This window comes from Babylonia areolata, chromosome 16 (assembly GCF_041734735.1).
Source record: "Babylonia areolata isolate BAREFJ2019XMU chromosome 16, ASM4173473v1, whole genome shotgun sequence".
Taxonomy (NCBI): domain Eukaryota; kingdom Metazoa; phylum Mollusca; class Gastropoda; order Neogastropoda; family Buccinidae; genus Babylonia; species Babylonia areolata.
Window position 1 is genome coordinate 23,128,316 of NC_134891.1, and position 26,421 is coordinate 23,154,736.

General features: G+C 44.9%; 1 protein-coding gene across 1 annotated transcript; it reads left to right on the top strand.

The window, feature by feature from the left end:
* The first annotated feature begins 1,823 nt into the window (after positions 1 to 1,823).
* Positions 1,824 to 18,927, top strand: LOC143291013 (G-protein coupled receptor GRL101-like). Its single transcript, XM_076600600.1, has 8 exons — positions 1,824 to 1,852; positions 2,949 to 3,020; positions 4,291 to 4,489; positions 5,908 to 6,150; positions 14,171 to 14,365; positions 16,104 to 16,322; positions 17,461 to 17,629; positions 18,806 to 18,927. Exons 1-8 carry the CDS (start codon positions 1,824 to 1,826, stop codon positions 18,925 to 18,927), a joined length of 1,248 nt encoding a protein of 415 aa, XP_076456715.1.
* The last annotated feature ends 7,494 nt before the right edge of the window (positions 18,928 to 26,421 follow it).

A 26,421-nucleotide genomic window follows, 5' to 3' on the forward strand; every position in this document is an offset into this window, starting at 1 on the left:
CTCATCCGAATCACTTAGGCGCTCAGTTTGATTTTCTCAGTCAAACCTAGTAGAAATGGAGTGATGGCCTAGAGGTAACGCGTCCGCCTTGGAAGCGAGAGAGAATCTGAGCGCGCTGGTTCGAATCACGCGGCTCAGCCGCCGATATTTTCTCCCCCTCCACTAGATCTTGAGTGGTGGTCTGGACGCTAGTCATTCGGATGAGACGATGAACCGAGGTCCCGTGTGCAAGCATGCATTTAGCGCACGTAAAAGAACCCACGGCAACAAAAGGGTTGTTCCTGGCAAAATTCTGTAGAAAAATCCACTTCGATAGGAAAAACAAATAAAACTACACGCAGGAAAAAATACCCCAAAAAATGGGTAGCGCTGTAGTGTAGCGACGCGCTCTCTCCCTGGGTAGAACAGCCTGAATTTCACACAGAGAAATATGTTGTGATAAAAAGAAATACAAATACAAAATACAACAAATAGAAAGAGCGAGAGCGGGAATCGAACCCAGACCCTCTCGGACACTGTGTTGGCCGGGCAGTAGATGAGCGTCTCAACCACGGCCATTATCTCTCAACACAGGACAAAACAAGACAAGACAAGACAAGACGTGATTGATTTCAGGAAGCCCTATGAGGAACAACAACAAAAAAAATGTGACATATTTCTTATAACTTAGTACAAACACGAACCGCTCATAATCAACTGCAGTGTTCACACCAGCTGACTGGTTTAAGACACACGTTTAGCGGTAGTAAGAAAAGAAACAAAGAACACAAAAAAAAGGGAAAAGTATATCTAACATACAAAAGATACAGCTTTGTGCACTGCGTAAAGGACGCCAGAAAATCCCATCAAACGCAAATAGGACAAATTAGACAGAAGAATGATTATTGTTGCTGTTGTTGTTGTATTGTCATATTTTTTTTTATCATTATCATAATGATCACCATCATCTTTATTAGCATCACCATCACCATCATCATCATCATCATCCTTCGTCGTTGTCGTCGTCGTCGTCGGCCTCCTTCCGTCTCGAGAGACGATGGCTGCACCAGAAATGTAGTCACTGCCGGGCATTGCACTTTTTGCTGTGGCTGTGTAGACCGATGCTGGAGTGGCAATCTCTACTGCATGTGGGACAGGTATAGGTAGATGCTGCTTGGTTTACATTATTATCATATCATCATGACTACTACTACTACTACTACTACTACTTCTGTTTCAGGAATGTGTCACACAACGCCCTGGACACTTTGGAGGGAGGCGCCTTTAATGGTTTGGTCAACCTCCTCACCATGTGAGTCTGTCTGTCTGTCTGTCAGTCTGTCCATCCGTTTGTCTGTCTGTCTGTTAGTCTGTCCGCCCGTCTGTCTGTTTGTTTGTCAGCCTGTCCGTGTATCGATCTCATCAGTCCGTCCGTCTGTTTGTCTATCTGTTTATATGCTGTCCGTCCGTCTGTTTTGTCGGTCTGTCCTGTCTGTCTGTGTGTCCGTCTGTGACATTGTGTGTGTGTGTGTGTGTGTGTGTGTGTGTGTGTGTGTGACTTGCATGTAAGCAAAACACATCGTGCAGAACGGGCAGAATAACTAATTCGACTGGCTTTGACCTCGGGGAGTCTCAACAAATTTCTCTTCCCCCCTGGTGATGGGAGTACTCCCGTCGGACCGACGGATGAGTAGGCAGGTCAGGCTTGTCTGTCATGTGTGTGTCCTCATAATTATGGGAGAAGAGGCCGATTCTGGATGCGCAGCCACTTCCCACAGGTGTTGTAAAGGGAAAACGTCTCCAGAAGTCGAGCCCTGATTCCTTCAGTTCACGGCTTCTCCTTAATGGCCAGCATTCTCTTGTTTTCCCTGTGGTAGTGGTTTGCTAAAAAAAAAAAAAAAATTTTTTTAAACTGTCACGGCAAGTTTTCAAGAAAAAACATAACTGGCAAAGCTAAACAGGAACGAAGCAGCTTTCTGTATATCTTTCTTGCTTTTTTTTTTTTTTTTGTTGTTGTTGTTTTTTGTTTGATTGTTTTGTTTTTAGTATAGAAAATAAAGGTTTTGCCCAAATATTGTATTTGGGCATATAACTGCTTTGACCTGACATTTTTTTTTTATCTCGTCATCGATGAGCGTTCCTTGCGGCTGTCAACAGATTGTTCATTGTTGTTGTTGTTGCATTATCAGCAGATGCAGTGGTAGTAATGTTTGTTGTTGTTGTTGTTATGATGATGATGTTTATTATTATTATTATTATTATTATCGTTATCATTTATTATTGTTGTTGTTGTTGTTACTTCTACGACTGTCATCATTATCATTATCATCATCATTATTATTGTTATTGTAATCATTAGTAGTAGTAGTCGTTGTAGCAGAAGTAGTAGTAGTAGCAAAAGTAGTTGTAGTAGTGTAACCAATAGCAGTAGTAGTCGTTGTAGTAGTAGTAGTATAACCAAGAGCAGTAGTAGTAGAAGTAGTTACTGTAGCAATAGTAGTAGTTGTTGTGGTAAACATGGAGAGCTCGCCACGGGGCAGAGAAGCATCGGCCGCCCACAGCTGAGATACAAAGACGTTTGCAAACGTGACAGGAAGGCACTTGAGATCAACACTGAGTCCTGGGAGGGCCTTGCAGATGACCGCAACAGACGGAGAAGCACTCTCAAGAATCAGCTACGGATTGGTGAGGACAAACTGTCAGCTGCTGCAGCAGAAAAGCCAGCTGGCAGAAAAGGGACGGCAGCCAACAGACCAGCATCAGCTTACACAGGTGACCGCTGCGACAGAGACTGTCTCTTTCGCATCGGTCTCTGCAGTCACAGGCGACGCTGCTTGGTCCAAGCAGGCAGCCCCAATTAGACATTAGGTCTGATATACTCTATCCATGGTAAGCCATGACCGTAGGAGGCCTACTAGTAGTAGTAGTTGTTGTTCTTGTTGTGGTAAACATGACACGTGTGTTTTCAGGGACGTGTCCAGTAACCAGGTCAGCGAGGTGACCAGCAACGTGTTCCACGGCTTGAAGAGTCTGCAGATACTGTGAGTTTGATTGACACACAGTACTTCTTGGTGCTTCTTTGTGTGTGTGTGTGTGTGTGTGTGTGTGTGTGTGTGTGTGTGTGTGTGTGTGTGTGTGTGTGTGTGTGTGTGTGTCCAGTAGCCAGAAGAGTCTGCAGATACTGTGAGTTTGACACACAGCACTTCCTTGTGTGTGTGTGTGTGTGTGTGTGTGTGTGTGTGTGTGTGTGTCCCCAGACACTGTGAATTTGACATACAACAGTTCCTTGTGTGTGTGTGTGTGTGTGTGTGTGTGTGTGTGTGTCCAGACACTGTCAGTTTGACATACAACACTTCCTTGTGTGTGTGTGTGTGTGTGTGTGTGTGTGTGTGTGTGTGTGTGTGTGTGTCCAGACACTGTCAGTTTGACATACAACACTTCCTTGTGTGTGTGTGTGTGTGTGTGTGTCCAGACACTGTCAGTTTGACATACAACACTTCCTTTTGTGTGTGTGTGTGTGTGTGTGTGTGTGTGTGTGTGTGTGTCCAGACACTGTCAGTTTGACATACAACACTTCCTTTTGTGTGTGTGCATGTGTGTGTGTGTGTGTGTGAGAGAGAGAGAGAGTGTCTCCAGACACTGTCAGATTGACATACAACACTTCCTTGTGTGTGTGTGTGTGGTGATATTAAAAAAGATAGAACAATTTTTAAGTAATAATAATAATAACAATACCGATTTTTTTTTTAAGTTAGAACAATTTTAAATAATGATAATAACAACAATAATGATTATAATAAAAAGATAGAACAATTTGTAAGTAATAATAATAACAACAATGATGATGGTAATAAAAAAAAGAGATAGGACAATAATTTTAAGTAATAAAAATAACAACAATAATGATGATAATAAAACGATAGAACTTTTTTTTAAAGTAATGATAATAACAACAATAATGATGATAATAAAAACGATAGAACAATTTGTAAGTAATAATAACAACAATAATTATAAATATTTTTAAAAAAGATGTAACAATTTTTTATTAATGATAAGAACAACAATAATGATGATAAATAATAAAATAAAGATAGAACAATTTTAAGTGATAACAATAATAACAACTCTAAATGATGATGATGATGATAACAATAACAACAAACAATAATAATGACAACAATAATCATAACAATACCCCCCCCCACACACACACACTCCTCTCCCAACACCCCATACCCTCTCCACACACCCACCCCCCACCCCCCAACCTCACCACCTCCCTACCCCTCCCCCCTTTTACCCCAACAGGTACACTGACGGTTTCTGGTTCTGCTGCCTGGCGGGGTCCGTGCCCCGGTGCTACCCGGAGCCCGACGAGTTCTCGTCCTGCGAGGACCTCATGTCCAACTACGTGCTGAGGGTGAGCATCTGGGTGCTGGGCATGGTCGCCTCCTTTGGGAACCTGCTCGTCATTGGCTGGAGGGCTCGAGACATCCGCGGCGGGAAGGTAGGCTTCGTTTTGATTGGCTGGGGAGGGTTTTGTTTTGTGTTGTTGTTTTTTTTGGGGGGTGGGGTGGGGGGTGGTTGTTATTGTTGTTGTTTTTGTTGCTTTTTGTTTTGGTGTTGTTGTTTTGTTGGGTGGTTTTGTTTGTTGTTGTTTTTTTGTTGTTGTTGTTGTTTTTTTGTTGTTTTTTTTTTTTTTTTAGGGCTGGGGGTAAAGAAACAAAACGGTCTTACACGTAAATTGTTGCATGTTTCTCTGAGTGTGTATGTGTGCGTACCTTAAATCTGATTTGAGTGACACAGGAAACGAATGATGAGCGCCCCCGCAATGGCAGCCGTTAGTCGGCTCTTACCCAGTTAAGGCAGACAGCCTGTTGTGCAAAAATGACTCTCGTGTTTGTAAAGCACTTGCAGCTTGATGTCCGACGGAGGATAGACTCCATTCATGTATAAATTGGCGGGCGCAATAGCCGAATGGTTCAAGCGTTGGACTTTCAATCTGAGGGTCCCAGGTTCGAATCTTGGTAACGGCGCCTGGTGGGTAAAGGGTGGAGATTTTTTTTTCCGATTTCCCAGGTCAACATATTATGTGCAGACCTGCCAGTGCCTGAACCCCCTTCGTGTGTATACTCACGCAGAAGATCAGATACGCACGTTGAAGATCCTGTCATCCATGTCAGCGTTCGGTGGGTTATGGAAACAAGAATATACCCAGCATGCACACGCCCGAAAACGGAGTATGGTTGCCCAAACAAAAACAACAACAACGAGTCTCATACACGTATAAGAGAGTCGCGTTTGTCTGAATGTGTATGTGTGCGTGCCTGAACTCTGATTGAATGACACAGGAAACGAATGATGAGCGCCCCGCAATGGCAGCCGTCAGTCGGCTCTACCCAGGTAAGACAGACAGCCTGTTGTGTAAATGACCCCGTGTTTGTAAAGCGCTTAGAGCTTGGTCTCCGACCGAGGATAGGCGCTGTATAAGTATCCATATCAATCAATCAGACACTCAATCAATCGATAAATATCCACATCAAATCAATCAAAAGAAATTTACTTTTATTTCCTTCTTCTTTCTCTCTTCTATTTATTATTATTATTATTATTATTATTATTATTATTTTATTATTATTTTCATCACTACTACCTTTTTTATATCATAATTATTATTTATTTATTTATTTATTTATTTATGTAAGCTTATCTTTTTTTTTTCTTTTTCTTTTTTTTTTCTCAAGGCCTGACTAAGCGCGTTGGGTTACGCTGCTGGTCAGGCATCTGCTTGGCAGATGTGGTGTAGCGTATATGGATTTGTCCGAACGCAATGACGCCTCCTTGAGCTACTGAAACTGAAACTCTCTCTTCTTTTCCTCCCCCCCCCCCCACGCCCCCCCTCTCCCTTCCCCCCTCCGCCACCAGGTACACTCGTTCCTGATCACCAACCTGGCCATAGGGGACTTCTTCATGGGGGTCTACCTGCTCATCATCGCCGTGGTGGACAGCTACTACCGAGGGGTCTACATCGTCTACGACCGCACGTGGAGGTCCTCGGCCGTATGCCGTTTCTCGGGCTTCATCTCCACCTTCTCCTCGGAGCTGTCCGTCTTCACGCTGACCGTCATCACCCTGGACAGGCTCATCTGCATCATCTTCCCCCTCAAGGTTGGGTCCCTGCCGGCGTTTTTTTTTTTTTGTTTTGTTTGCTTTTTTTTGTTGTTTTTGTTTTGGTGTGTGTGTGTGTGTGTGTTGTTTTGTTGGGGGTTTTTTGTTGTTGTTGGTGGTGGTGGTGGTGGTGGTGGTGTTTTTGTTTCTCTGTGTATGCGTGTGTGTGTGTGTGTGTGTGTGTTGTTTTGTTGGGTTTTTTTTTGTTGGTGGTGGTGGTGGTTGTTTTTTCTCTGTGTGTGCGTGTGTGTGTGTGTGCGTGTGTGTGTGTGTGTGTGTGTGTGTGTTTGTGTGTGTGTGTGTGTTTCTTGTTGTTGTTTGTTGTTGTTGTTGTTGTTCAGGGGTGTGGGTGGGTGAGAGGGTGATGTTTTGGGGGTTTGGTTTTTTTGTGGTTTTTTGTGTGTGTGTGTGTGTGTTTTGTTGTTGTTGTGATTTTTTGTTGTTGTTTTTGTTGGTGTGTGTAGGTGGCGGGGGGGATATTTGTTTGTTGTTGTCGTTGTTTAGGGGGTGTAGGGGAGAGGGTCGGGGGGGGGGGAGGGAGGTGTGTGTTTTGTTTGTTGTTGTTTGCTGTTTGGGGAGCGGTATGTGTGTGTGTGTTTGGGAAGGGGGGAGGGATGCTGTGTGTGATGTGCGTGCGTGCTGTGTGTGCATGTGTGTGTCCGCGCGCGCGCGCGTGTGTGTGTGTACCTGTGTGTGTGTGTGTGTGCATGTGTGTGTGTGTGTTTGTGTGTGGTTGTCTCTGTGTGTGTATGTGTGTGTGTGTGTGTGTGTGTGTGTGTTGTCGCGCGCGCGCGCGTGTGTGTTCCTTCACGGCTTATAAGGCCGTGGCAGGTTTCGTTTAATGTTGGTTTTCGAAGACGTTTGCTGACACCACATGTTAGATAATCACTATTTGACAAGGCTGTTTTTGAGTAAACGACTGACTGTTTTATTGAACCATTTTGAAGTTTTGTCATTGTAGTCAACGACTACAGCAGGACAACACATTCGACAACTTCTCCAGTTGCTGGTTTGTAGCAGTAACAGTGACCTAGGAGCAAGGTGGCAGAAACGTTAAGACGATTATCTGCTAACACAGTGTCCGTGAGGGTTTGGGTTCAATTCCTCGCTCTCGCCCTTTCTCCCAAAGTTTGACTGGAAAATCAAACTTGCGGACATCGTACTTTGCTCATGATTTTTTTCTGTGGTTTCCAAAACTCTGGGATGACTGACGTAAACCGACTGAGACGAGACAGACAGACACTTTGAATGACATCGTGGATAGCACACGGTTTCTGTAGTTTCCAAACTCTGGGGGGGGGGTGACTGATATAAAAACTCTCAGATGTCATCATCATCACACAGCAAACGAGTTTTCTGCTGTTGTTGTTGTTGTGGATGCTTTTTTTTTTTTTTTTTTCCTTGCTTTTTTTTTTTCTTTTTCTTTTTTTAACCAATCAGCTGATGGCACCTAGAGGCAGAGATGCACACTAATGAACGGTATCAGCTTCCAACTAGCCGCCAGTCCGCTCGCCGCGGACAAAACAGTCACAGATAGCACTTGTCTGATACCCCCCCCCCCCCCACCCCACCCCACACACACACACACTGTATGTAGTACCTGGAAAATGGAATGTGTGTCTTCATGTTTTACATTTATTTGCTTATTTATCATCATTGTTGTCTTATTTATTTATTTATTATTATTATTATTATTATTATTTTATTATTATTATTATCATTACTACTACCTTTTTATATCATAATTATTATTTATTTATGTAAGCTTATCTATTATTTATTCACCTTCTTTTTCTTTTTTTTTTCTTTTTTTTTTTTTTTTTTCCTCAAGGCCTGACTAAGCGCGTTGGGGTTGCGCTGCTGGTCAGGTATCTGCTTGACAGATGTGGTGTAGCGTATATGGATTTGTCCGAACGCAGTGACGCCTCCTTGAGCTACTGAAACTGAAACAAACTGGAAATGGCTGGACAAGGACCCTTCAGCACCGTTCTGTCTCCGCCATTGGATGGGTGGATGGATGTCAGCCCAAAACAAATAAATAAATAATAATAATAATAATGGTATTTATATTGTGCTGAATCTTGTGCAGAGACCAGCGCTTTCGCATCAGTCATTCACGCGCATGCATGGTAACTCTAAAACTGGAGAAAACTTAAATCAATAATTTTCACACACACACACACACACACACTTTCACTTACTCGTATGCGTACACAGTAATCCCCCCCCCCCTCTCCCTCCTCCCACTCGATTTTTTTCCTACCCTCGTCTAATATCACTTACAGTGAAAAGACGTTAAACTAAAGAACGAACGAACTGAAGAAACAACTGAAGACAAGGATGAGGCAGGGAAGGGAGGCTATTTTGGGAAGAGGTGGGTTTTAAGGCCCAGACTTGAAAGAGCTGAGTGTGGAGACTTGACGAAGCGAAAGAGGAAGTTCATTCCGATTGCAAGGTCCAGAGACAGAGAAAGAACGGGCGGCCAACAGTCTGGGTGTGCGAAAGCAGCAGGGTGGATCCGAAGCTGATCGTAGCGCAGCGAGATGGAGTGAAGGGGTGAAGGCAGCCACAGAGATAGGAAGGGGGCTGATTTGTGAATACATTTATAACATTAGAGTGCTGATCTTGTACTTTATTCTAGTGGAATTGTTTCAGAATAGGGCGGCTGAGGTGGATGGGGATGGGGATGGGGAGGGGGGGGGAGGGACTGAGGAAGGAATAGAGAGAGAGGGAGGAGGGAGGAACAGAATGTGGAATGGAGAAGTGTGAGCTTCGGTGATTGGAGAAAGGAAAAAAAAAACATCATCACATTGGAAAGGTATTGTGCTGATATTTGTATCTCTTGTAATCTGATCATTACAAAGAACGACAAAGGGATATATATATAGATATATATGAAAGACAAAGAAAGACAGCGTTGGTGTTTTTTGTGGGTTTTTTTTTAAGGGCGTCATTTCATGGCAAGGAATGGAGTCTTCACACGAGAGAGCTGGCAAGCTTCCCACTGAGAGTCATTTCAAGTCTTACCCAGAATAACTCCATGGGGATAACTTTGTGTGTGGGGGGGGGGTGAATGAGGGGGGGGGGGGGTCATTCTCGGGCATGACACCGGCAGCAGCGGAGAAAGAGTGTGAGAAGTTGCTGTCAGCCAATCTTCGTCATCAGTGAAATGGATGGAAATTTGACCCTGCATTGTGAAACGCCCCCCTCCGGCTGGAGCAATCATCACGCTGAGAACTTCAGACTCCCAAGAACAAGAAACACACAGACACACACACACACACAGACACACACACACACACACACACACACACACACACACACACACACACAAAAAACGAAGAAAAGAGTGAAAAAAAAAAAAGAACAATGGATGCTGTGATAAAAATCAAACTCTCTTTCTGTCTCTTTCCTCTTCTTCTTCTTTTTCTTCTTCGTCGTCGTCGTCGTCGTGGGTTGAGACTCCCACGTTCATTCGTATTTGTGGAGTGATGGCCTAGAGGTAACGCGTCCGCCTAGGAAGCGAGAGAGAATCTGAGCGCGCTGGTTCGAATCACGGCTCGGCCGCCGATATTTTCTCCCCCCTCCACTAGACCTTGAGTGATGGTCTAGACGCTTAGTCATTCGGATGAGACGATAAACCGAGGTCCCGTGTGCAGCATGCACTTAGCGCACGTAAAAGAACCCACGGCAACAAAAGGGATGGTTCCTGGCAAACTTCTGTAGAAAAAAAATCCACTTCGATAGGAAAAACAATAAAACAGCACGCAGGAATTTTTTTTTTTTTTAATTGTTGTTGTTAGTTATGTGTGTGTGTGTGTGTGTGTGTGTGTGTGTGTGTTTAGCTGTTGTTTTTTGTTTGGGGGGTTGTTGGTTTTTGTTGTTGTTGTTGCTGTTGTTGTTGCGTTCGTCGAATTCCTTTTCTGTATGTTGGTAGACTTGTGTTGCTGTTTTCTGTTGTTGTTAGTTTTGTGTTTGTGTCTGTGTGTGTTTGTGTCTCTATGTGTGTGTGTGTGTGTGTCTATGTGTGTGTGTGTGTGTGTGTCTCTATGTGTGTGTGTGTGTGTGTGCGTGTGTGTGTGTGTGTGTCTCTATGTGTGCGTGTGTGTGCGTGTGTGTTTTGGTTTTTGTTTGTTTGTTTGTTTACTTGTTGTTGTTTTTTTCTTCTTTTTGTTGTTGTTGTTTTGTTGTTTTTCGCTCTTGTTTAGCAAACGAGGTTGCGGGAGATCAGTCTTTAACCACTTGATTGCCGAAGCTTGATGAAATGAAATCAATAAAGCAAGAACACGAAGTGGGCAAACTACTTCCGATGCATGTGTAAGTTGGTGTTCCCGATTTAATTTCCGCTGAACTACGACAGTATCAGATGTAATCCAGTGGGGAAGGAGGTCCAGACAAATGTGATAGTCAGTCGTGTCCGACTATGACCATCAGAACAGCAGAGGAGGCAACTGCTGTTCCGACTATTTGGGCTTGAATTTGATTATAGTGGAGAGTGTCTTGCCCAAGTTACACTATCCCCACTCTCTCGGTCAAGAGGGTTTTAGGACAGTCGGCGTTGGGATGGTTCCCAAAGGCCAACTAGCCCACATGGCTGCAGCACTAAGGGCCAGTGCAATTTTTGCCTCCTAGTTTGAGAGTCATAGTCCTTCACAAAAAGACTAAGCTGTACATGGGAGGTCCAGACAACAGAGTGATGATGACTGACAGCCTGTCCTGCCAACTCAGTTTCATCACACGGTGAGACGAAAGCCCCTTCACTGATCAGTACAACACACACATCTGCAGCCGGTTAAGGGGTTAATTAATTAACAGGCACAGAAATCCTAAATTGCGGTGCACAACTTGTGTGTGTGTGTGTTTTAAACTATCTTTATACACACACACACACACACACACACACACACACACAGAGGGAGAGAGAGAGAGAGACACACACACACACACACACATATATATATATATGACAAAATAATGATGGATTAACATAACAGGAACCAGTCAAAAGGGGGATAACTGTTGCACTACACATCAAGTTTACCAAGCAGAGTTACAACCCTTTTCCCGGGTGAAAATTATCGTCGGACAAGACAAGACAAGACAATTCTTTATTTCGAGGATAATAGATAAGCACTGGTGTGCTTTTTTACATCCATTCCCCGCCCTGAATAGGGTCTACACTACACAATATTTAATAAAAAATGAAAGCATGGTGTTAGTAGAGATACACAACAGGAAAAAAAATATGTATAAATCAAAACAAAACAACAACCACACACACACACACACACGATCACACACATGGCATACAGGCACTAGCATTGTGTTAGTAAAATGCAAAGGAAAAAAAATGAACAAAATCAAAGAAACAAACACACACACAACACACACCGCATTACACACCAGAATGGTGGATAGAGAGTGAGGAAGGTTCTCAGTCAACCATACACATTAACTCTCTCCATTCGAACGGCGAAAGAGGCGACGCTAACAACATTTCACCCCAATTACCATCATCAAAATGTTGCAAGCGGAAGGCTCTTATACTGAAGAGGTGAATGTTGACAAAGAATACCACAATTCTGACGACGGAAGCTAAAGGTTGGGTCATTCAGACACCCACTGGGCATCCGAGGGGTCTGTGTAGAGAAGAGAGGACTGGCCGTACTGAGTGAGTTAAAGACAAACAGTATCGGAAGATAACAACAGGATATGTGAGATCGGAATGGTGAATGAAGGGATGGGGGAGTGACGGGGGGGGCTGGGAGGGAATGAGGTGGGGGGGGGGAGCTGACACTGACGGGTTGGCTGGGGTATACAGAGCAAACACCTTGTCAAGAAGATTGAGAGATAGTAGAAGATTGTACAGGAGAGACAAAGGCAGACAGACTGACAGACACAAACACAGAGAGGCAGGCAGACAGCCATCACTTGGTTGCCAGAGGAGTCGTAGGTCAAAAAATCAATGTTGAATCTACGTTTTGTTGGCACGGGATACCATTTTGTGTTTATTTTGGGAATAGTGATTTTTCTTCTTCGTCTTCTTCTTCTTCTTCTTTCTTCTTTTTTTTCTTTCTTTCTTTTTCTTCTTCGTCGTCGTCTTCTTCTTTCTTTCTTTTTTCTTCTCCTTTCTTTCTTTCTTTTTCTTTCTTCTTCTTTCTTCTTCTTCTTTCTTTCTTCTTCTTTTTTCTTCTTCTTTCTTTCTTCTTCTTTTTTTCTTTATGCTTCTTCTTTCTTGCTTCTTCTTCTTCTTTCTTTCTTTCTTTCTTCTTCGTCGTCTTCTTTCTTCTTCTTCTTTCTTTCTTCCTTTCTTTCTTCTTGTTCTTCTTCTTTCTTCTTTCTTTCTTTCTTTTTTTTTATTTATTTCAGAGTTAAACCATGTTCGTCACTTAAACCTAACTCCGGCATGCCGCGGCCAACAGAAATACTGATAGTTTTTTGTGGTTGGATTTGTCGTGTGTGTGCGTGTGTGTGTGTGTGCGTTCTGCCAAGGTCGATCAACTTTCTCTGTTGTGGTCAGAAAAAGTCCGAGACGCGAGAAGTTACACACTCTGAGAACTAAGGGGGAAGAACTATGTACTGGTTATGCTAGGCTGCGTTCTCTCCCTTCCTCTATGTGGCCTCGCCCAGACAACTCAAAGTTTCTGCGGGAAGAGTCGAAATTGCTCATTTACACCTTGTGACTGCACGCCAGGATGTTCTGTCACTGGACTAGGTATGATGTTGTGTCCTTTTGGGAAGGTGCTGAACTCCGATTTCGCCCCCACTTCACCCCAGCTCCAGCCATGTGTATTTGTGTTGTGTTGTGTTGTGTTGCTTGGCATTGTATTGTACTTTTCTGGCATTGTATGTCTGTTATGCATGTGTGTGTGTTTTGTGTGTGTGTGTGTGTGTGTCTGCATGCTTTACATTTATTTGCTTATTTATCATCATTATTGTCTTTTTTATTTTATTATTATTATTATTATTGCTATTATTATTGTTGTTGTCGTCGTCATTATTATTATTATCATTTTCTCCTCTCTTTTTTTTTCTTTGCCTTTTCTTCTTCTACTTTCGTTTTTTTTTTTTTTTTTTTTTTTTTTTTTTGGTTTTTTTTTGTGTGTGTGTTTGTTTTTTGTTTGTTTTTTTCAAGGCCTGACTAAGCGCGTTTGTTTACGCTGCTGGTCAGGCATCTGCTTGGTAGATGTGGAATACCGAATATGGATTTGTCCGAACGCAGTGACGCCTCCTTGAGCTACTGATACTGATACTGTACTGTATTGCATTGTATTGATTTAAATTGTGTTGTATTGTGTCGTGTTTTGTTGTGTTGTGTTGCGTTGTATCAATCGAAAGTGGATTTTTCTGCAGAATTTTGCCAGGAACAACCCTTTTGTTGCCGTGGGTTCTTTTACGTGCGCTAAATGCATGCTAGCACACGGGACCTCGGTTTATCGTCTCATCCGAATGACTAGCGTCTAGACCACGACTCAAGGTCTAATGGAGGGGGAGAAAATATCGGCGGCCGAGCCGTGATTCGAACCAGCGCACTCAGATTCTCTCGCTTCCTAGGCGGACGCGTTACCTCTAGGCCATCACTCCGCTTGCACACAGGTACTTAATTAAAACTGTTGAAAGTTTCCGAGTTTTTTTGGGGGGGCCCTCCACTTTTTTTTTTCTTCTTTTTTTTTTCTTTTTTTTTTTTCATTGTTACAGTGGGGTGGAAAGCAGACAAGCAGAGACACGCAACTTTTGTATCTAATCTAATGTGTGTGTGCGTGTACGTGTGTGTGTGTGCATGTACGTGTGTGTGCATGCGTGTACGTGTGTGTGTGCGTGTACGTGTGTGTGTGTGTGTACGTGTGTGCATGTACGTGTGTGTGTGTGTGTGTGTGTTTATGCACGCGCACGTGTACGTGTGTGTGTACGTGTGCGTGTACGTGCGTGTGTGTGTGTGTGTGCGTGTACGTGTGTGTGTGTGTGTGTGCGTGTACGTGTGTGTGTACGTGTGTGTGTGTGTGTGCGTGTCGCCGAACAGCTGAAGCGGCTGGGGCTGCGGCAGGCGGGGCTGGTGATGACGCTGGTGTGGTTCGGGGTCTTCTGGCTGTCTGCCGTGCCGCTCATGGGCTGGGACTACTTCCACGACTTCTACGGCCGCTCGGGGGTCTGCCTGGCCCTCCACGTCACCCCCGCCAGGCCCCCCGGCTGGGAGTACTCCGTGGCCATCTTCCTGGTGAGGGATGTAAGGGTGGTGGTGGTGGTGTTGGTGGTGGTGATTGGTGGTGGTGGTTGGTGGTGGTGGTGGTGGTGGACCTCGGCTGGGAATACTCTGTGGCCATCTACCTGGTAAGGATTGTAAGGGTGGTGGGGAGAATTCGAGGGATGGGGTGCTGGGGGTAGTTGATGGTGGTGGTGGTGGTGGTGGTTGTGGTGGTGGTTGGTGGTGGTGGTTGTGGTGTTGGACCCCGGCTGGGAGTACTCCGTGGCCATCTTCCTGGTGAGGGTTGTAAGGGTGGTGGTGGTGTTAGTGGTGGTGGTGGGTTGTTGTGGTGGTGGTTGGTGGTGGTGGTGGTGGTTGCTGATGGTGGTGGTGGTGGTTGCTGATGGTGGTGGTGGACCTCGGCTGGGAATACTCGAGGGATGGGGTGCTGGGGGTAGTTGGTGGTGGTGGTGGTGGTGGACCTCGGCTGGGAATACTCGAGGGATGGGGTGCTGGGGGTAGTTGGTGGTGGTGGTTGATGGTGGTGGTGGTTGTGGTGGTTGGTGGTGGTTTGTGGTGATGGTGGTGGTGTTGGTGGTGATGGTGGTGGTTGGTTGTGGTGGTGGTGGTTGTGGTGGTGGTAGTTGGTGGTGGTTGTGGTGGTGGTGGTGGTGGTTAGTGGTGCTAGTGGTGGTGGTGGGTTGTTGTGGTGGTGGTTGCTGTTGGTGATGGTGGTGGTGGTGGTTGTGGTGGTGGACCTCGGCTGGGAGTACTCCGTGGCCATCTTCCTGGTGAGGATTGTAAGGGTGGTGGTGGTGGGGATTCGAGGGTCGGGGTGCTGGGGGTAGTTGGTGGTTGTGGTGGTGGTTATTGGTGGTGTTGGACCTCGGCTGGGAATACTCGAGGGATGGGGTGCTCGGGGTAGTTGGTGGTGGTGGTGGTAGTGATTGGTGATGGTGGTGGGTGGTGGTGGTGGTGGTGGTGGTGGTTGTGGTGGACCTCGGCTGGGAATACTCTGTGGCCATCTTCCTGGTGAGGATTGTAAGGGTGGTGGTGGTGGTGGTGGGGATTCAAGGGATGGGGTGCTGGGGGGATGTTGGTTTGTGGTGGTTGGTGGTGGTGGTGGTGGTGGTGGTGGACCTCGGCTGGGAGTACTCCGTGGCCATCTTCCTGGTGAGGATTGTAAGGGTGGTGGTAGTGGTGATTGGTGGTGGTGGTTGGTGGTGGCGGTGGTTGGCGTTGGTGGTGGTAATGGTGGTGGTGGTGGTAGTTGGTGGTGGTTGTGGTGGTGGTGGTGGTGGTGGTAGTGGTGTTGGCTCTCCGGCTGGGAGTACTCTGTGGCCATCTTCCTGGTAAGGATTGTAAGGGTGGGGGGTAGGGCTTGGTGGGTTGGGGGGAGGGGGGGGAAGCAGGTAGGGGGGAGGGCTGGGGTATTGGTGGAGGCGGGTGGTGTTGAGCCACGGGGAGGGGGGGGTGTTTGTTTTTTGTTTTTCGTGAGTTTATTGTTCGAACATCAAACAAAAATTCAATACAAATGAACAAACAAACACAAAAACCCGGACCAGTTACTAGATATCCATTATGATAAATATATCAGTCCTTTCTCTCTTTTTTACACCGTACACCCCCCCTTTTTTTTTCTTTCTTTTTTTTAATTTTTCATTTCTAACCCCACCTCAACCCTCCCCCCACCCCCACCCACCCCTCACCCCACCCCCACCCCACCCACACATCCCCCCCTCCCCTCCCCTCCTGTACCGTGTCTTGACAGGTGATCAACTTCTTCTCCTTCCTCCTCATCTTCTTCTCCTACCTGTGGATGTTCATCATCGCCAAGAGGACACGCAGCGCCGTGCGCAGCAACGAGTCCAAGAACGACGCCGCCATGGCCCGCCGGATGACCCTCATCGTCATGACCGACTTCTTCTGCTGGGTGCCCATCATCATCCTCGGCTTCGTCTCGCTCGCCGGGACGCGCTCCAGTAACGAGGTGGGTGTGTGTGGGTGTGTCTTTTGGAAGGGTGTGTGTGTGTGGGTGGGGGGGGGGCGAGGAGGGGGGCGTGGGGGGGAGGAGGGAGGGGGGTTGGTGGGTGGGTGGGTGGGTGGGTTGGTAGAGGGATGTGGGGTGGGGTTGGGATGGGGAGGGGAGGGGAGGGAAGGGGTGTAGGGGTTGGGTTGGGGAGGGGGTGGGTGGGTGGAGGGATGGAGGGGAGGATGGGGGTGGATAGGTGTGGGTGGATTGGTGGGTAGGTGGGTGGGTGGGTTGGGTTGGGTTGGGTTGAGTTGGTGGAGGGGAGGGTGGGGGTGGATCAGTGTGGGTGGATTGGTGGGTGGGTGGGTTGGGTTGGGTTGGGTTGAGTTGGTGGAGGGGAGGGTGGATGATTAGGGGTGGGTGGGTGGGTGGGTTGGTAGAGAGATGGGGGGGTGAGTTGGGATGGGGAGGAGAAGGGGTAGGGGGGTGGGGTTGGGTTGGGGTCGGGGTACGTGGAGGGGAGTGTGGAGGTGGATAGGTGTGGGTGGGTTTGGTGGGAGGGGGGATGGATGGGTTGGTAGAGAGATGTGGTGATCGGGTGGGTGGTGGTATGGGTTTGGTAGAGAGATTGTATGGGGTGGGTGGATGGGTAGATTTGGTGGTATGTGTGGTTGTTTGGGTGGCTGGAGGGACGGGTCGGTTTTTTGGGTGGATGGGTGGGTGGAATTAGTATGTATGTATGTATATAGACAGAGAGACGGAGAGACGTATATATATAGAGAGAGACAGAGACAGAGAGACAGAGATGTATATCTATATATATATAGAGAGAGAAATGTATATATATATATAGAGAGAGAGAGAGAGATGTATATATATATATATAGAGAGAGAGAGAGAGAGAGAGATACACGCTGTGTTACCTATATAGTGTGCGTATGTCTGCGTCCGGCGCGTGTGTGTGTGTGTTTCGGTGGTTGTTTTTGTTTGTTTTGTGTGTGTGTGTGTGTGTGCGCGCGCGCGCATGTCTATGTGTCTGTGTCTGTGTGTATGCGTGCGCGTGCGCTTGTGTCTGCATGTACGTGTGTACACGTGTGTGTGTTTGTGTGCGCGCATGTGTGTGTGTGTGTGTGTGTGTGTGTGTGTGTGTGACCAGGTGTACGCGTGGATCGCGGTGTTCGTGCTGCCGCTCAACTCTGCCATCAACCCGGTGCTGTACACCATCTCCACGGCCCCCTTTCTGGGCAATGTCCGGAAACGGGCCAGCCGCTTCCGGAAGTCCTTCATCAGCTCCTTCACCATGGACACCAAGCACAGCTACGTTGGTGGGTGTTGGTTTCTCTTGTGGCCGTTGTTGTTGTTGTTGTTGATGTTGTCGTCGTTTTTGTTGTTGGTTTTGGGGGAGGGAGGGGGGCGTTGGTGGTTGATGGTTGGTGGTGATGGCGGTGGTGGTGGTTGGTGGTGGTAGGTAAAGTCCACTTGCGTGTATGTGTAGGGGTTTTTTTTTGTTGTTGTTCTTCAGCTCCTCCACCATGGACACCAAGCACAACTACGTTGGTGGGTGTTGGTTTCTCTTGTGGCCGTTGTTGTTGTTGTTGTTGATGTTGTCGTCGTTGTTGTTGTTGGTTATGGGGGTGGGTGTTTGATGGTTGGTGGTTGGTGGTGGTGGTGGTGGTTGTGGTAGGTAAAGTCCACTTGGGTGTATGTGTGGGTGTTTGTTGTTGTACTTCAGCTCCTTCACCATGGACACCAAAGACAGCTACGTCGGCGAGTGTTGTCGGCTTGTGGCCGTGTTGTCGTTGTTGTTGTTGGTTTAGGGGGGTTGAGGGTGGGTGGTTGTTGTTGTTGATGGAGGTGATTAGGGGTTGGTGATGGTTGGTGGTTGTTGTTGGTGTGTGTATGTGTGGGTTGTTGTTGTTGTTTTTTTGTTGTCGTTCATCAACTGGGGCTTGGTTGTTGGTAGTTGGTGGTGATGGCGGTAGGGAAGTATTGTGTTGTTGTTGGAATGTATAGCCTTCATATGTTGTTGGTACATAGGCCTATAGACGTCTTGTGTTGTTCTTGTTGTTGTTGGTGGTGGTGGTGGTGGTGGTGGTAGGGGTGGTGGTAGGGGTGGTGGTAGTGTTCCCCACCACCAAACCCCACCTGCACCACAATCTTCCTCCCACCCCCACACCCCCCACTCCCCCACCCCCATCGTTTTTCGTCAAGCCCCCCCCCCCTCCATCCCCCACCCCCACCCCCACCTCTTTTGTTGTTGTTGGGCGGTTTTTTTTCTTTGCTTGGTTGTCTATGCTTTTGTTTTGTTTATGATGTTGTGTTCTTTGCTTATGCTTTCAAGTGGAACGTTTTGTGATATTTTGTCAACTCATGCAACTGAATAGATGAAGAAGAAGAAGGAGGAGGAGGAGAAGAATGAGGAGGAGGAGGAGGAGAAGAAGAAGAAGAAGAAGAACCAGCTTACAGTCACCCAGAACTTTTTTTTTTTTTCCCCCGTGCAGATGATCGAACGACCAACTCCTACTATGGGGACCGGAAGTCCAACTACCGCCACATGGACTTGATACGCATGCGCAGCCTGAACAAGTCGCCCATACCTTCCCAGTCAGAGTCCGACATCTGAAACGTTTCTGCTGCAGAACAGACCCTGCGCCTCTGACAGTCCAACGTCTGAAGTGTTCCTGCTGCAAAAAAAAACCAGATCGACGCTTCTGACACTGATGATGATCGCGCCGTCATTACCTGTTAGTTCTTTTTGCAATATTCTTTGATTAATCCATTTTCTAATCTAAAGGTGGAGAGTAAAATGAAGAGAGTTCATGATTTTCTTCTTTTTTTTTTCTTACCCTGAAGCAAGTAGTGGTGTTATTGTTTTCTGTTTTGTTGGGGTTTGTTGTTGTTATTTTTGTTGTTGTTGTTTTTTTCAGGGCGTTTTTTCTTTTATATTTGCCGTGATGAAAATGGTGACATGCATATTCTTTGAACCGAGTGTGCGTTCTTATTACACCGTAGGAATTCACATTCAGACTCCCATCCGTTCCCCTTCGCCATGCCGCCCATCCCCCCCTATCCCGACCCCCCCTCACAACCACTTTCCCATTCGTTCTCTCTCTCGCTCTCTCTCTCTCTCTCTCTCTCTCTCTGTCACACACACACACACACACACACACACACCTTTCCTGACATTCTATCTGTGTTGTATCATGTTGGACTTGTGCTGAGGATCGGAAGTTTTGTTGTTGTTTTTGTTGGGGGGTTTTTGTTGTTGTTGGGGGGGTTGTTTGTTTTATTGTTTTGTTTGTTTGTTTTTTTGTTTTTGTTGGGGGTTTTTTGTGTTTGTTTTAAGGTATTGAGGGGGCGGGGGGATGCAGATGAGGATTCTTTTTTTCCCCTGATGTCAGGATTGTCTTTGGCGCAATTTTTTTAAATTGTACCAAAGGTTTATTGGGAGGTCTTCTGGTTAATGAGATAGTGGAGTGCTTTTTTTTTTTTTTTTTTTTTTTTTTTTTTAAACAGACCTCTCTTGATATACAAACCACTTGCAGAGACCCCGGCTTTGACACACAGCTGATAGACGCTGAGGAATCAGTTGAAGAGGGTTTTTTGTTTTGGTTTTTTGTTGTTTTTGTTTGTTTGTTTGTTTGTTTGTTGTTTTTCTAGTATGGCGCCCTAGTGACTCTTCACAGAGTTGTGGGAGATGAAGAAATAAAAGACAGACTGATACTGTTGGACGCCGTTCTTTCTGTCTCTGTCTCTGGACCTTGCATTTGGAATGAACTTCCTCTTTCGCTTCGTCAGGTCTCCGCACTCAGCTCTGTCAAGTCTGGCCTTAAAACCCACCCACCTCTTCCCAGTATATAGCCTCCCTCCCCTGCCTCCTCTTTGTCTTCATTTTATTCTTCAGTTTTAGAGTTATGCATGCGTGTGAATGACTGGTGTGAAAGCGCTTTGATTTGTCTCTGCACAAGATTCAGCGATATATAAATACTATCATTATTATTATTTTATCTTTGCGACTGTGTTAGTTGCTAACACAGTTCTTCTATCTTGCAATATCCTGCGTAGTCTGTTTCATAGTCACTTGGTCCTTGCATGACAATTCTTTGACCGTAACATTGTTCATGTCACATAATTTTCATGATTGCTGGTTCCTTTGTCTCTTCAAGAATCGATCCTTTGCTCATTCGTTCGTTCGTTCGTTCTTTCGTGTGTCAACTGATGTAGAAGTGCAATTATTTCGTCACATCTGTGACGGGCGCAATAGCCGAGTGGTTAAAGCGTTGGGCTGTCAATCTGAGGGTCCCGGGTTCGAATCACGGTGACGGCGCCTGGTGGGTAAAGGGTGGAGATTTTTACGATCTCCCAGGTCAACATATGTGCAGACCTGCTTAGTGCCTGAACCCCCTTCGTGTGTATATGCAAGCAGAAGATCAAATACGCACGTTAAAGATCCTGTAATCCATGTCAGCGTTCGGTGGGTTATGGAAACAAGAACATACCCAGCATGCACACCCCCGAAAACGGAGTATGGCTGCCTACATGGTGGGGTAAAAACGGTCATACACGGAAAAGCCCACTCGTGTGCATACGAGTGAACGCAGAAGAAGAAGTCACATCTGTATCTTGCGACCGGGAATCCATGGGTAGACTGTAAACTGGGCGTGGCAAGTGGAATCTCTTTGTAAAAGAATACCATCATACCTTAGTGCTCAAAGTGTGGATCTGTGTGTGTGTTAACTTGATTTCCGCTGGTGTGTGCTAGCCCGTGAGTTGGTGTGTGTGTGTGTCTGTCTGTCTGTGTCTGTTTGTCTGTCTTTGTCTCCGTCTTGTCCGTGTGTATGTGTGTGTGTCTGTGTGACAATGATGCATGATTTCCTCTGGCTAAGGAGATCGTGTTGGAGATTATGCGCACGTGTGTGTCATTGTCACGAAGGTTCAACACGAAATGAGTCACATACATACACGTCTCTTGGTTGCTTTTTAACCCTTGCACGGCTGACAAGGGTTGATGCTGAATGCTAGCCCATACCAACACGTTTCTGTGTGAGGAAATCGTTCGGTGTGTTTTATTTTCATGTAAACGTTAGTGTCTCGCATAATGCCAGACTCTAGTTAGTCTGCACCGTTGATTCGTTGTGTTTTGTTGCTTCGATCTTCGTATGTTTCACAGTGTGGACACGACTATGGAAACTATTTTGTGTTAATGTGCAATACAGTAACGTCATATCTGAGCGTGAATTCTGTCTCAGTTTACACCCTGTATAATATATATATATATATTTTTTTTTTTTTTTTTTTTTTTTTTTTTTTTTTTTTCAATGTTCGTTTTGTTTCTAAATGTTTTACTTCTTGAATGCTTACTCTGCTTAAAACAAGAAGACATCGTCTTGATCAGTCAATCAAACACAGCATGATGCAAAAATGTGAGCGAAGGTCTTGGATGATTCTTGGAGCATTGTTCTTGTTTGATCAAGTGTTTATGAAACTGACATTGTTCGGTGTGAACAGAACCTCATTGAATTTTCATGCTACGTGTACCATGTGAATATCTCTTCTTCTTTTTCTTTTTCATAATGATTCTGTATTCGATGTTGATCATAAAATTTGAAAGTCATGTGCTACATGTATCATATACAGGTGTGTAAAATTTGTTTCTTTTTTTTCTTCTTGTTTTAATCCAATATGGTTATGTATTCAACTGAATTACTTTGTCATCGAGTACCCGTTTGTCAGACTTCAATCACTTTAACTATGTTGTTTTGTTGTTGTTGTTAGTGTGTGTGTGTGTGTGTGTGTGTGTGTGTGTGTGTGTGTGTGTGTGTGTGTGTGTGTGTGTGTGTGTGTGTGTTATAATGATGATGTATGACTATTTTGTTGGGTTTGTTTTAGTCACTAAAAGTGGGCGGCTGATTTACATTTATTATTTGTCACAAGTAACCTTGTGTCAGACATGTAATTACTTTTGTGCCAGTTGTTCTCTCTCTCTCTCTCTCTCTCTCTCTCTCTCTCTCTCTCTCTCTCTTTAAGGGGAAGGGATTGATAATAGATGTGTATGGAGCTCAAGTGTTGCTGCTATAACTGGTCAGCTGATTTTTTTTTTTCCTCATAGGTAGCGGAACATCAAACGTTCGTTTTTACTGACAGATAAAAATAATCGTGCGTTGAACATCAGTCCCTGGAATCTGTCCACTAATCTTGTGCTGAAAACATATCTCTGCAAGAAAGTGTTTGTACAGTCCTTTCGCGTTTGCCCCCTCCCCCACCCCACCCCTCCACACGTGTGTGTGTGTGTGTGTGTGTAGAGTTCATGGTTTAAATTCGTGTTAAGTGTAAGAAAGCAAGACAAATGAGTTTGTACATGATGAAAGACATGTCGAAATACTCGCCGTGTTATTGTTGTTATTATCCATATCATAATCATGACGATAGGCTAAGTGATGTTGTTGTTGCTGTTGTTGTCCAGTATCGCGCGTGCAATATTGACACGGTTTACTGTTACATATGATGCCCCCAAAAAAATATGTTTCGAAGATTTCACCTCAACTGTAATGGAAGTGTCCCAAATCATTTGTGCACGGGTTTTTTTTCGTGGTTTTCGATGAATAAGTTCGTTTCAAAGCAACGTTACTGAGTTAATTATTTTTTTTCAAAAATTGTACATTCAGTTCACCTGCCGATTTCAAACTGTTTCTTTATCAGATAAATGCGAATTCGTTTTAGTATGTCCGGGAATATCCGTACGTACGTGAACAAGGCATTGTAGCCGACTCCCAAAGATGGAGGAGGAGGAATTTTGTTTAATGTCCCGTCACACATATCGCTGATTGGAGACATTTTGCTAGAGTATCAGTGTCTTCATTTGAGGATTATCGTTCAGAAGAGGAGGGGAAGGGGGGGTGAATGGTATACTGGGGGAAACCGGGAAAATTCCAAAGAAGGGTTTTCGTTCTTAATAACGGTTTTTCCAGCTGCATCAAACATGGAGGTAGGGTTTCTTAACCTTTTGCAGGAACATGTGGAATCAGACAGGGATGCCCCTTTTCTCCACTGGCATTTGTTTTGGCTGTAGAAATGCTTGCTATTTAAAAAATAATAATAATAAAAAGAAAGAAATTGTACTATCGTGGGTATAAATTAAAGTACCCTTATGTGTTGTTAGCTATATTCCAACGCTGACACGGATTACAGGATCTTTAACGTGCGTATTTGATCTTCTGCTTGCGTATACACACGAAGGGGGTTCAGGCACTAAACAGGTCTGCACATATGTTGACCTGGGAGATCGGAAAAATCTCCTCTACCCTTTACCCACCAGGCGCCGTTACCGAGATTCGAACCCGGGACCCTCAGATTGAAAGTGGAACGCTTTAACCATTCGGCTATTGCGCCCGTCAAAAATATATGGACGAAACACGGGGGCCGGGTGAAAAAAAGCAAATACAATAAGAATAAGAATAACTTTATTATCTCCAATTGGAGAAATTTGGTCAGGTGCATTATCACAACATAGACAAGTAAACAACATGGGGAACATAAATGTAAAAGTCAAAAACAGCTTTTACGAATATTACGAAGACACAAATGTAAAAAAAATATCACATACACCGTTTCATACATACATCCACACACTGCAGGTAATAACTGGTATTCTTAATGTAAAAACAAGAGAGAATTAAGAAACATTATTGTGAATATAATTATAAGCAAAGCCTACTATATTGCACATTGATTATAATAGACAGATAAGATAAGAATAGAGATAAATTGCGGAAAACCACAACCAGATAATCAGCACACACCCGCACCCACCCGCCACCCACCCACCACACACACGCGGTTTACTTGATTAAACAAGAGTAATAAACATATATTCTCAAATAAAAGCATTTCACATATTGGCTTTTAAAACATTGCAATTAATTATCAATTATTGCATCGTAATTATGAACAGAAATATATTTAGAATATTTCATAATATTCTTATGAAATACATACATGGGGAGGGAAGGTGGGACAATACGAACGAAACGCGATTTTTTTTTTTTTTTTTTTTTTTTTTTTTTTTTTTTTTTTTAGATTGCAGCAAACAAACATAGTATTCTTATGGAGAAAAAAAAAAAACCCAGCTATCATGCATGAATGATTAGAAATCGTCATCAATTAGAGAGGAACATCCATTTTGCTGGGAAATTCAGTCCCATTACAATGACACTGTGCCCGCAAAGAGAAAATTGTGTAAGTTCTCAGAGTGGTTCTTCAGTGTGTTTGAATCCTGTGTCTCTTTCCCCCTTCATTTTCCTCTGTGTGTGTGTGTGTGCGTGTGTGTGTGTGCGTGTGTGTGTGTGTGTGTGTGTGTGTGTGCGTGTGTGTGTGTGTGTGTGTGTGTGTGTGTGTGTGTGTGCGTGTGTGTGTGTGTGTGTGTGTGTGTGTGTGTGTGTGTGTGTGTGTGTGTGTGCGTGTACGTGTCTGTGAGTGTGTGCGTGTGTGTGTGTGTGTGTGTGTGTGCGTGTACGTATCTGTGTGTCTGTGTGTGTGCGTGTGTGTGCGTGTACGTATCTGTGCGCGCGCGCGTGTGTGTGTGTGTGTGTGCGTGTACGTATCTGTACGTGTGTGTGTGCGTGTACGTGTCTGTGTGTGTGCGCGTGTGTGTGTGTGTGTGTGACTTTGTTGAGTTTCGGCTCAGTGTCAGTTTCAGTTTCTCAAGGAGGTCGTCACTGCGTTCAGACAACTCCATATAAGCTGCACCACATCTGCAAGGCAGATGCCTGATCTGCAGTATAGCCCAACACGCTTAGCCAGGCCTTAGGTGCATGCATATGTACTTGTGTTCCTCTAACAGTGGATTTCTGCTATGAAAAAAGTGTGTGTGTGTGTGTGTGCCGTGGAAGCTGCGATACGTAAACTAGAAATGAGTGTGTGGAGGAGGGGAGTAGAGGAGGTGCAGGGTAATGTGTGTGTGTGTGTGTGTGTTGGAGCTCATGTACGTTTATATGTATTTGACTGTGCTTTCATATCTGTGAAACTGCATGTTTGGTGCATATCTGTTATGCATGTGTGGGTGTATGTGTGAATGTGTGTCTTCATGTTTTACATTTATTTGCTTATTTATCATCATTGTTGTCTTTTTTTGTCTTTTTTTTAAAATTATTACTACTACCTTTTTTATATTATAATTATTATTTATTTATTTATGTAAGCTTATCTATTATTTATTCACCTTTTTTTTCAAGGCCTGACTAAGCGCGTTGGGTTACGCTGCTGGTCAGGCATCTGCTTTGCAGATGTGGTGTAGCGTATATGGATTTGTCCGGACGCAGTGACGCCTCCTTGAGCTACTGAAACTGAAACTGAAACTCATCAAGAAGTGATCACTTTACGTTTCACGTTTTCTCGTGTTGTCACGCTGGTTTCTGATTGACTGACTGTTTGGAAAGGTGAGTTAGTGAGTAGCTGAGTGATTGGGCTTTTCTCTTTTTTTTCCTTTTTTTTTTTCCGTTTGCCAACACTGCGTCAAATTGCTTTGAGCTGGGAGAGAGAGAGAGAGAGAGTGGTGGTGGTGATCTGGTTAGACCACTCTACTAAAAATAGATTGATAGCTCATTGGCCAGGAAAGCGGAAGCCACCTGGACGCCATACTGAGACTCGTATACGGCTGTCAGTCCGTTGAGGAGTCGTCTGGTGGTAGTTTCTGAACTGTAACTGTGTGTCTTCGATGAAATCGTGTTATCCATGCCAAATGTTGTGTCTTGATTGATCTCTGCCAATATTTTATCTACCAAAGTTATTACAGGAAAGCAGTGCAGTGACGCGTAGCACAAATTTGTGTGGAGGAACACACATGAATGTCAGCTTAATTAACGCCGCGAGCAAGTGAAAGCTTGCCGTGAAGCAGTCATCGTAGCCAGCTGAGCGCTCGGCTACATATATGAAGTTACCGCTTCGCGCTGTACTGACATGAGTAGCAAAATGGCTGATTGAACACTTCCGCTGGCTTCAGTTATCCACCTATTTTTAGACCAGTGGGTTTTGACCGGCAGTTTCTCAAAATAAATAAATAAGAAGGTGATAGTTTGGTACGGTAACCAAATCTCAGCTCTGAAAAAACAACATGTATTGA

Bases quoted from the DNA above. Each gene is read 5' to 3' on its own strand.
- LOC143291013 (XM_076600600.1), top strand. From the start codon at position 1,824: ATGGCCAGCATTCTCTTGTTTTCCCTGTG. The intron at 3,021-4,290 runs GTGAGTTTGATT...TTACCCCAACAG, and splicing joins TTGAAGAGTCTGCAGATACT to GTACACTGACGGTTTCTGGT. The intron at 4,490-5,907 runs GTAGGCTTCGTT...CTCCGCCACCAG, and splicing joins GAGACATCCGCGGCGGGAAG to GTACACTCGTTCCTGATCAC.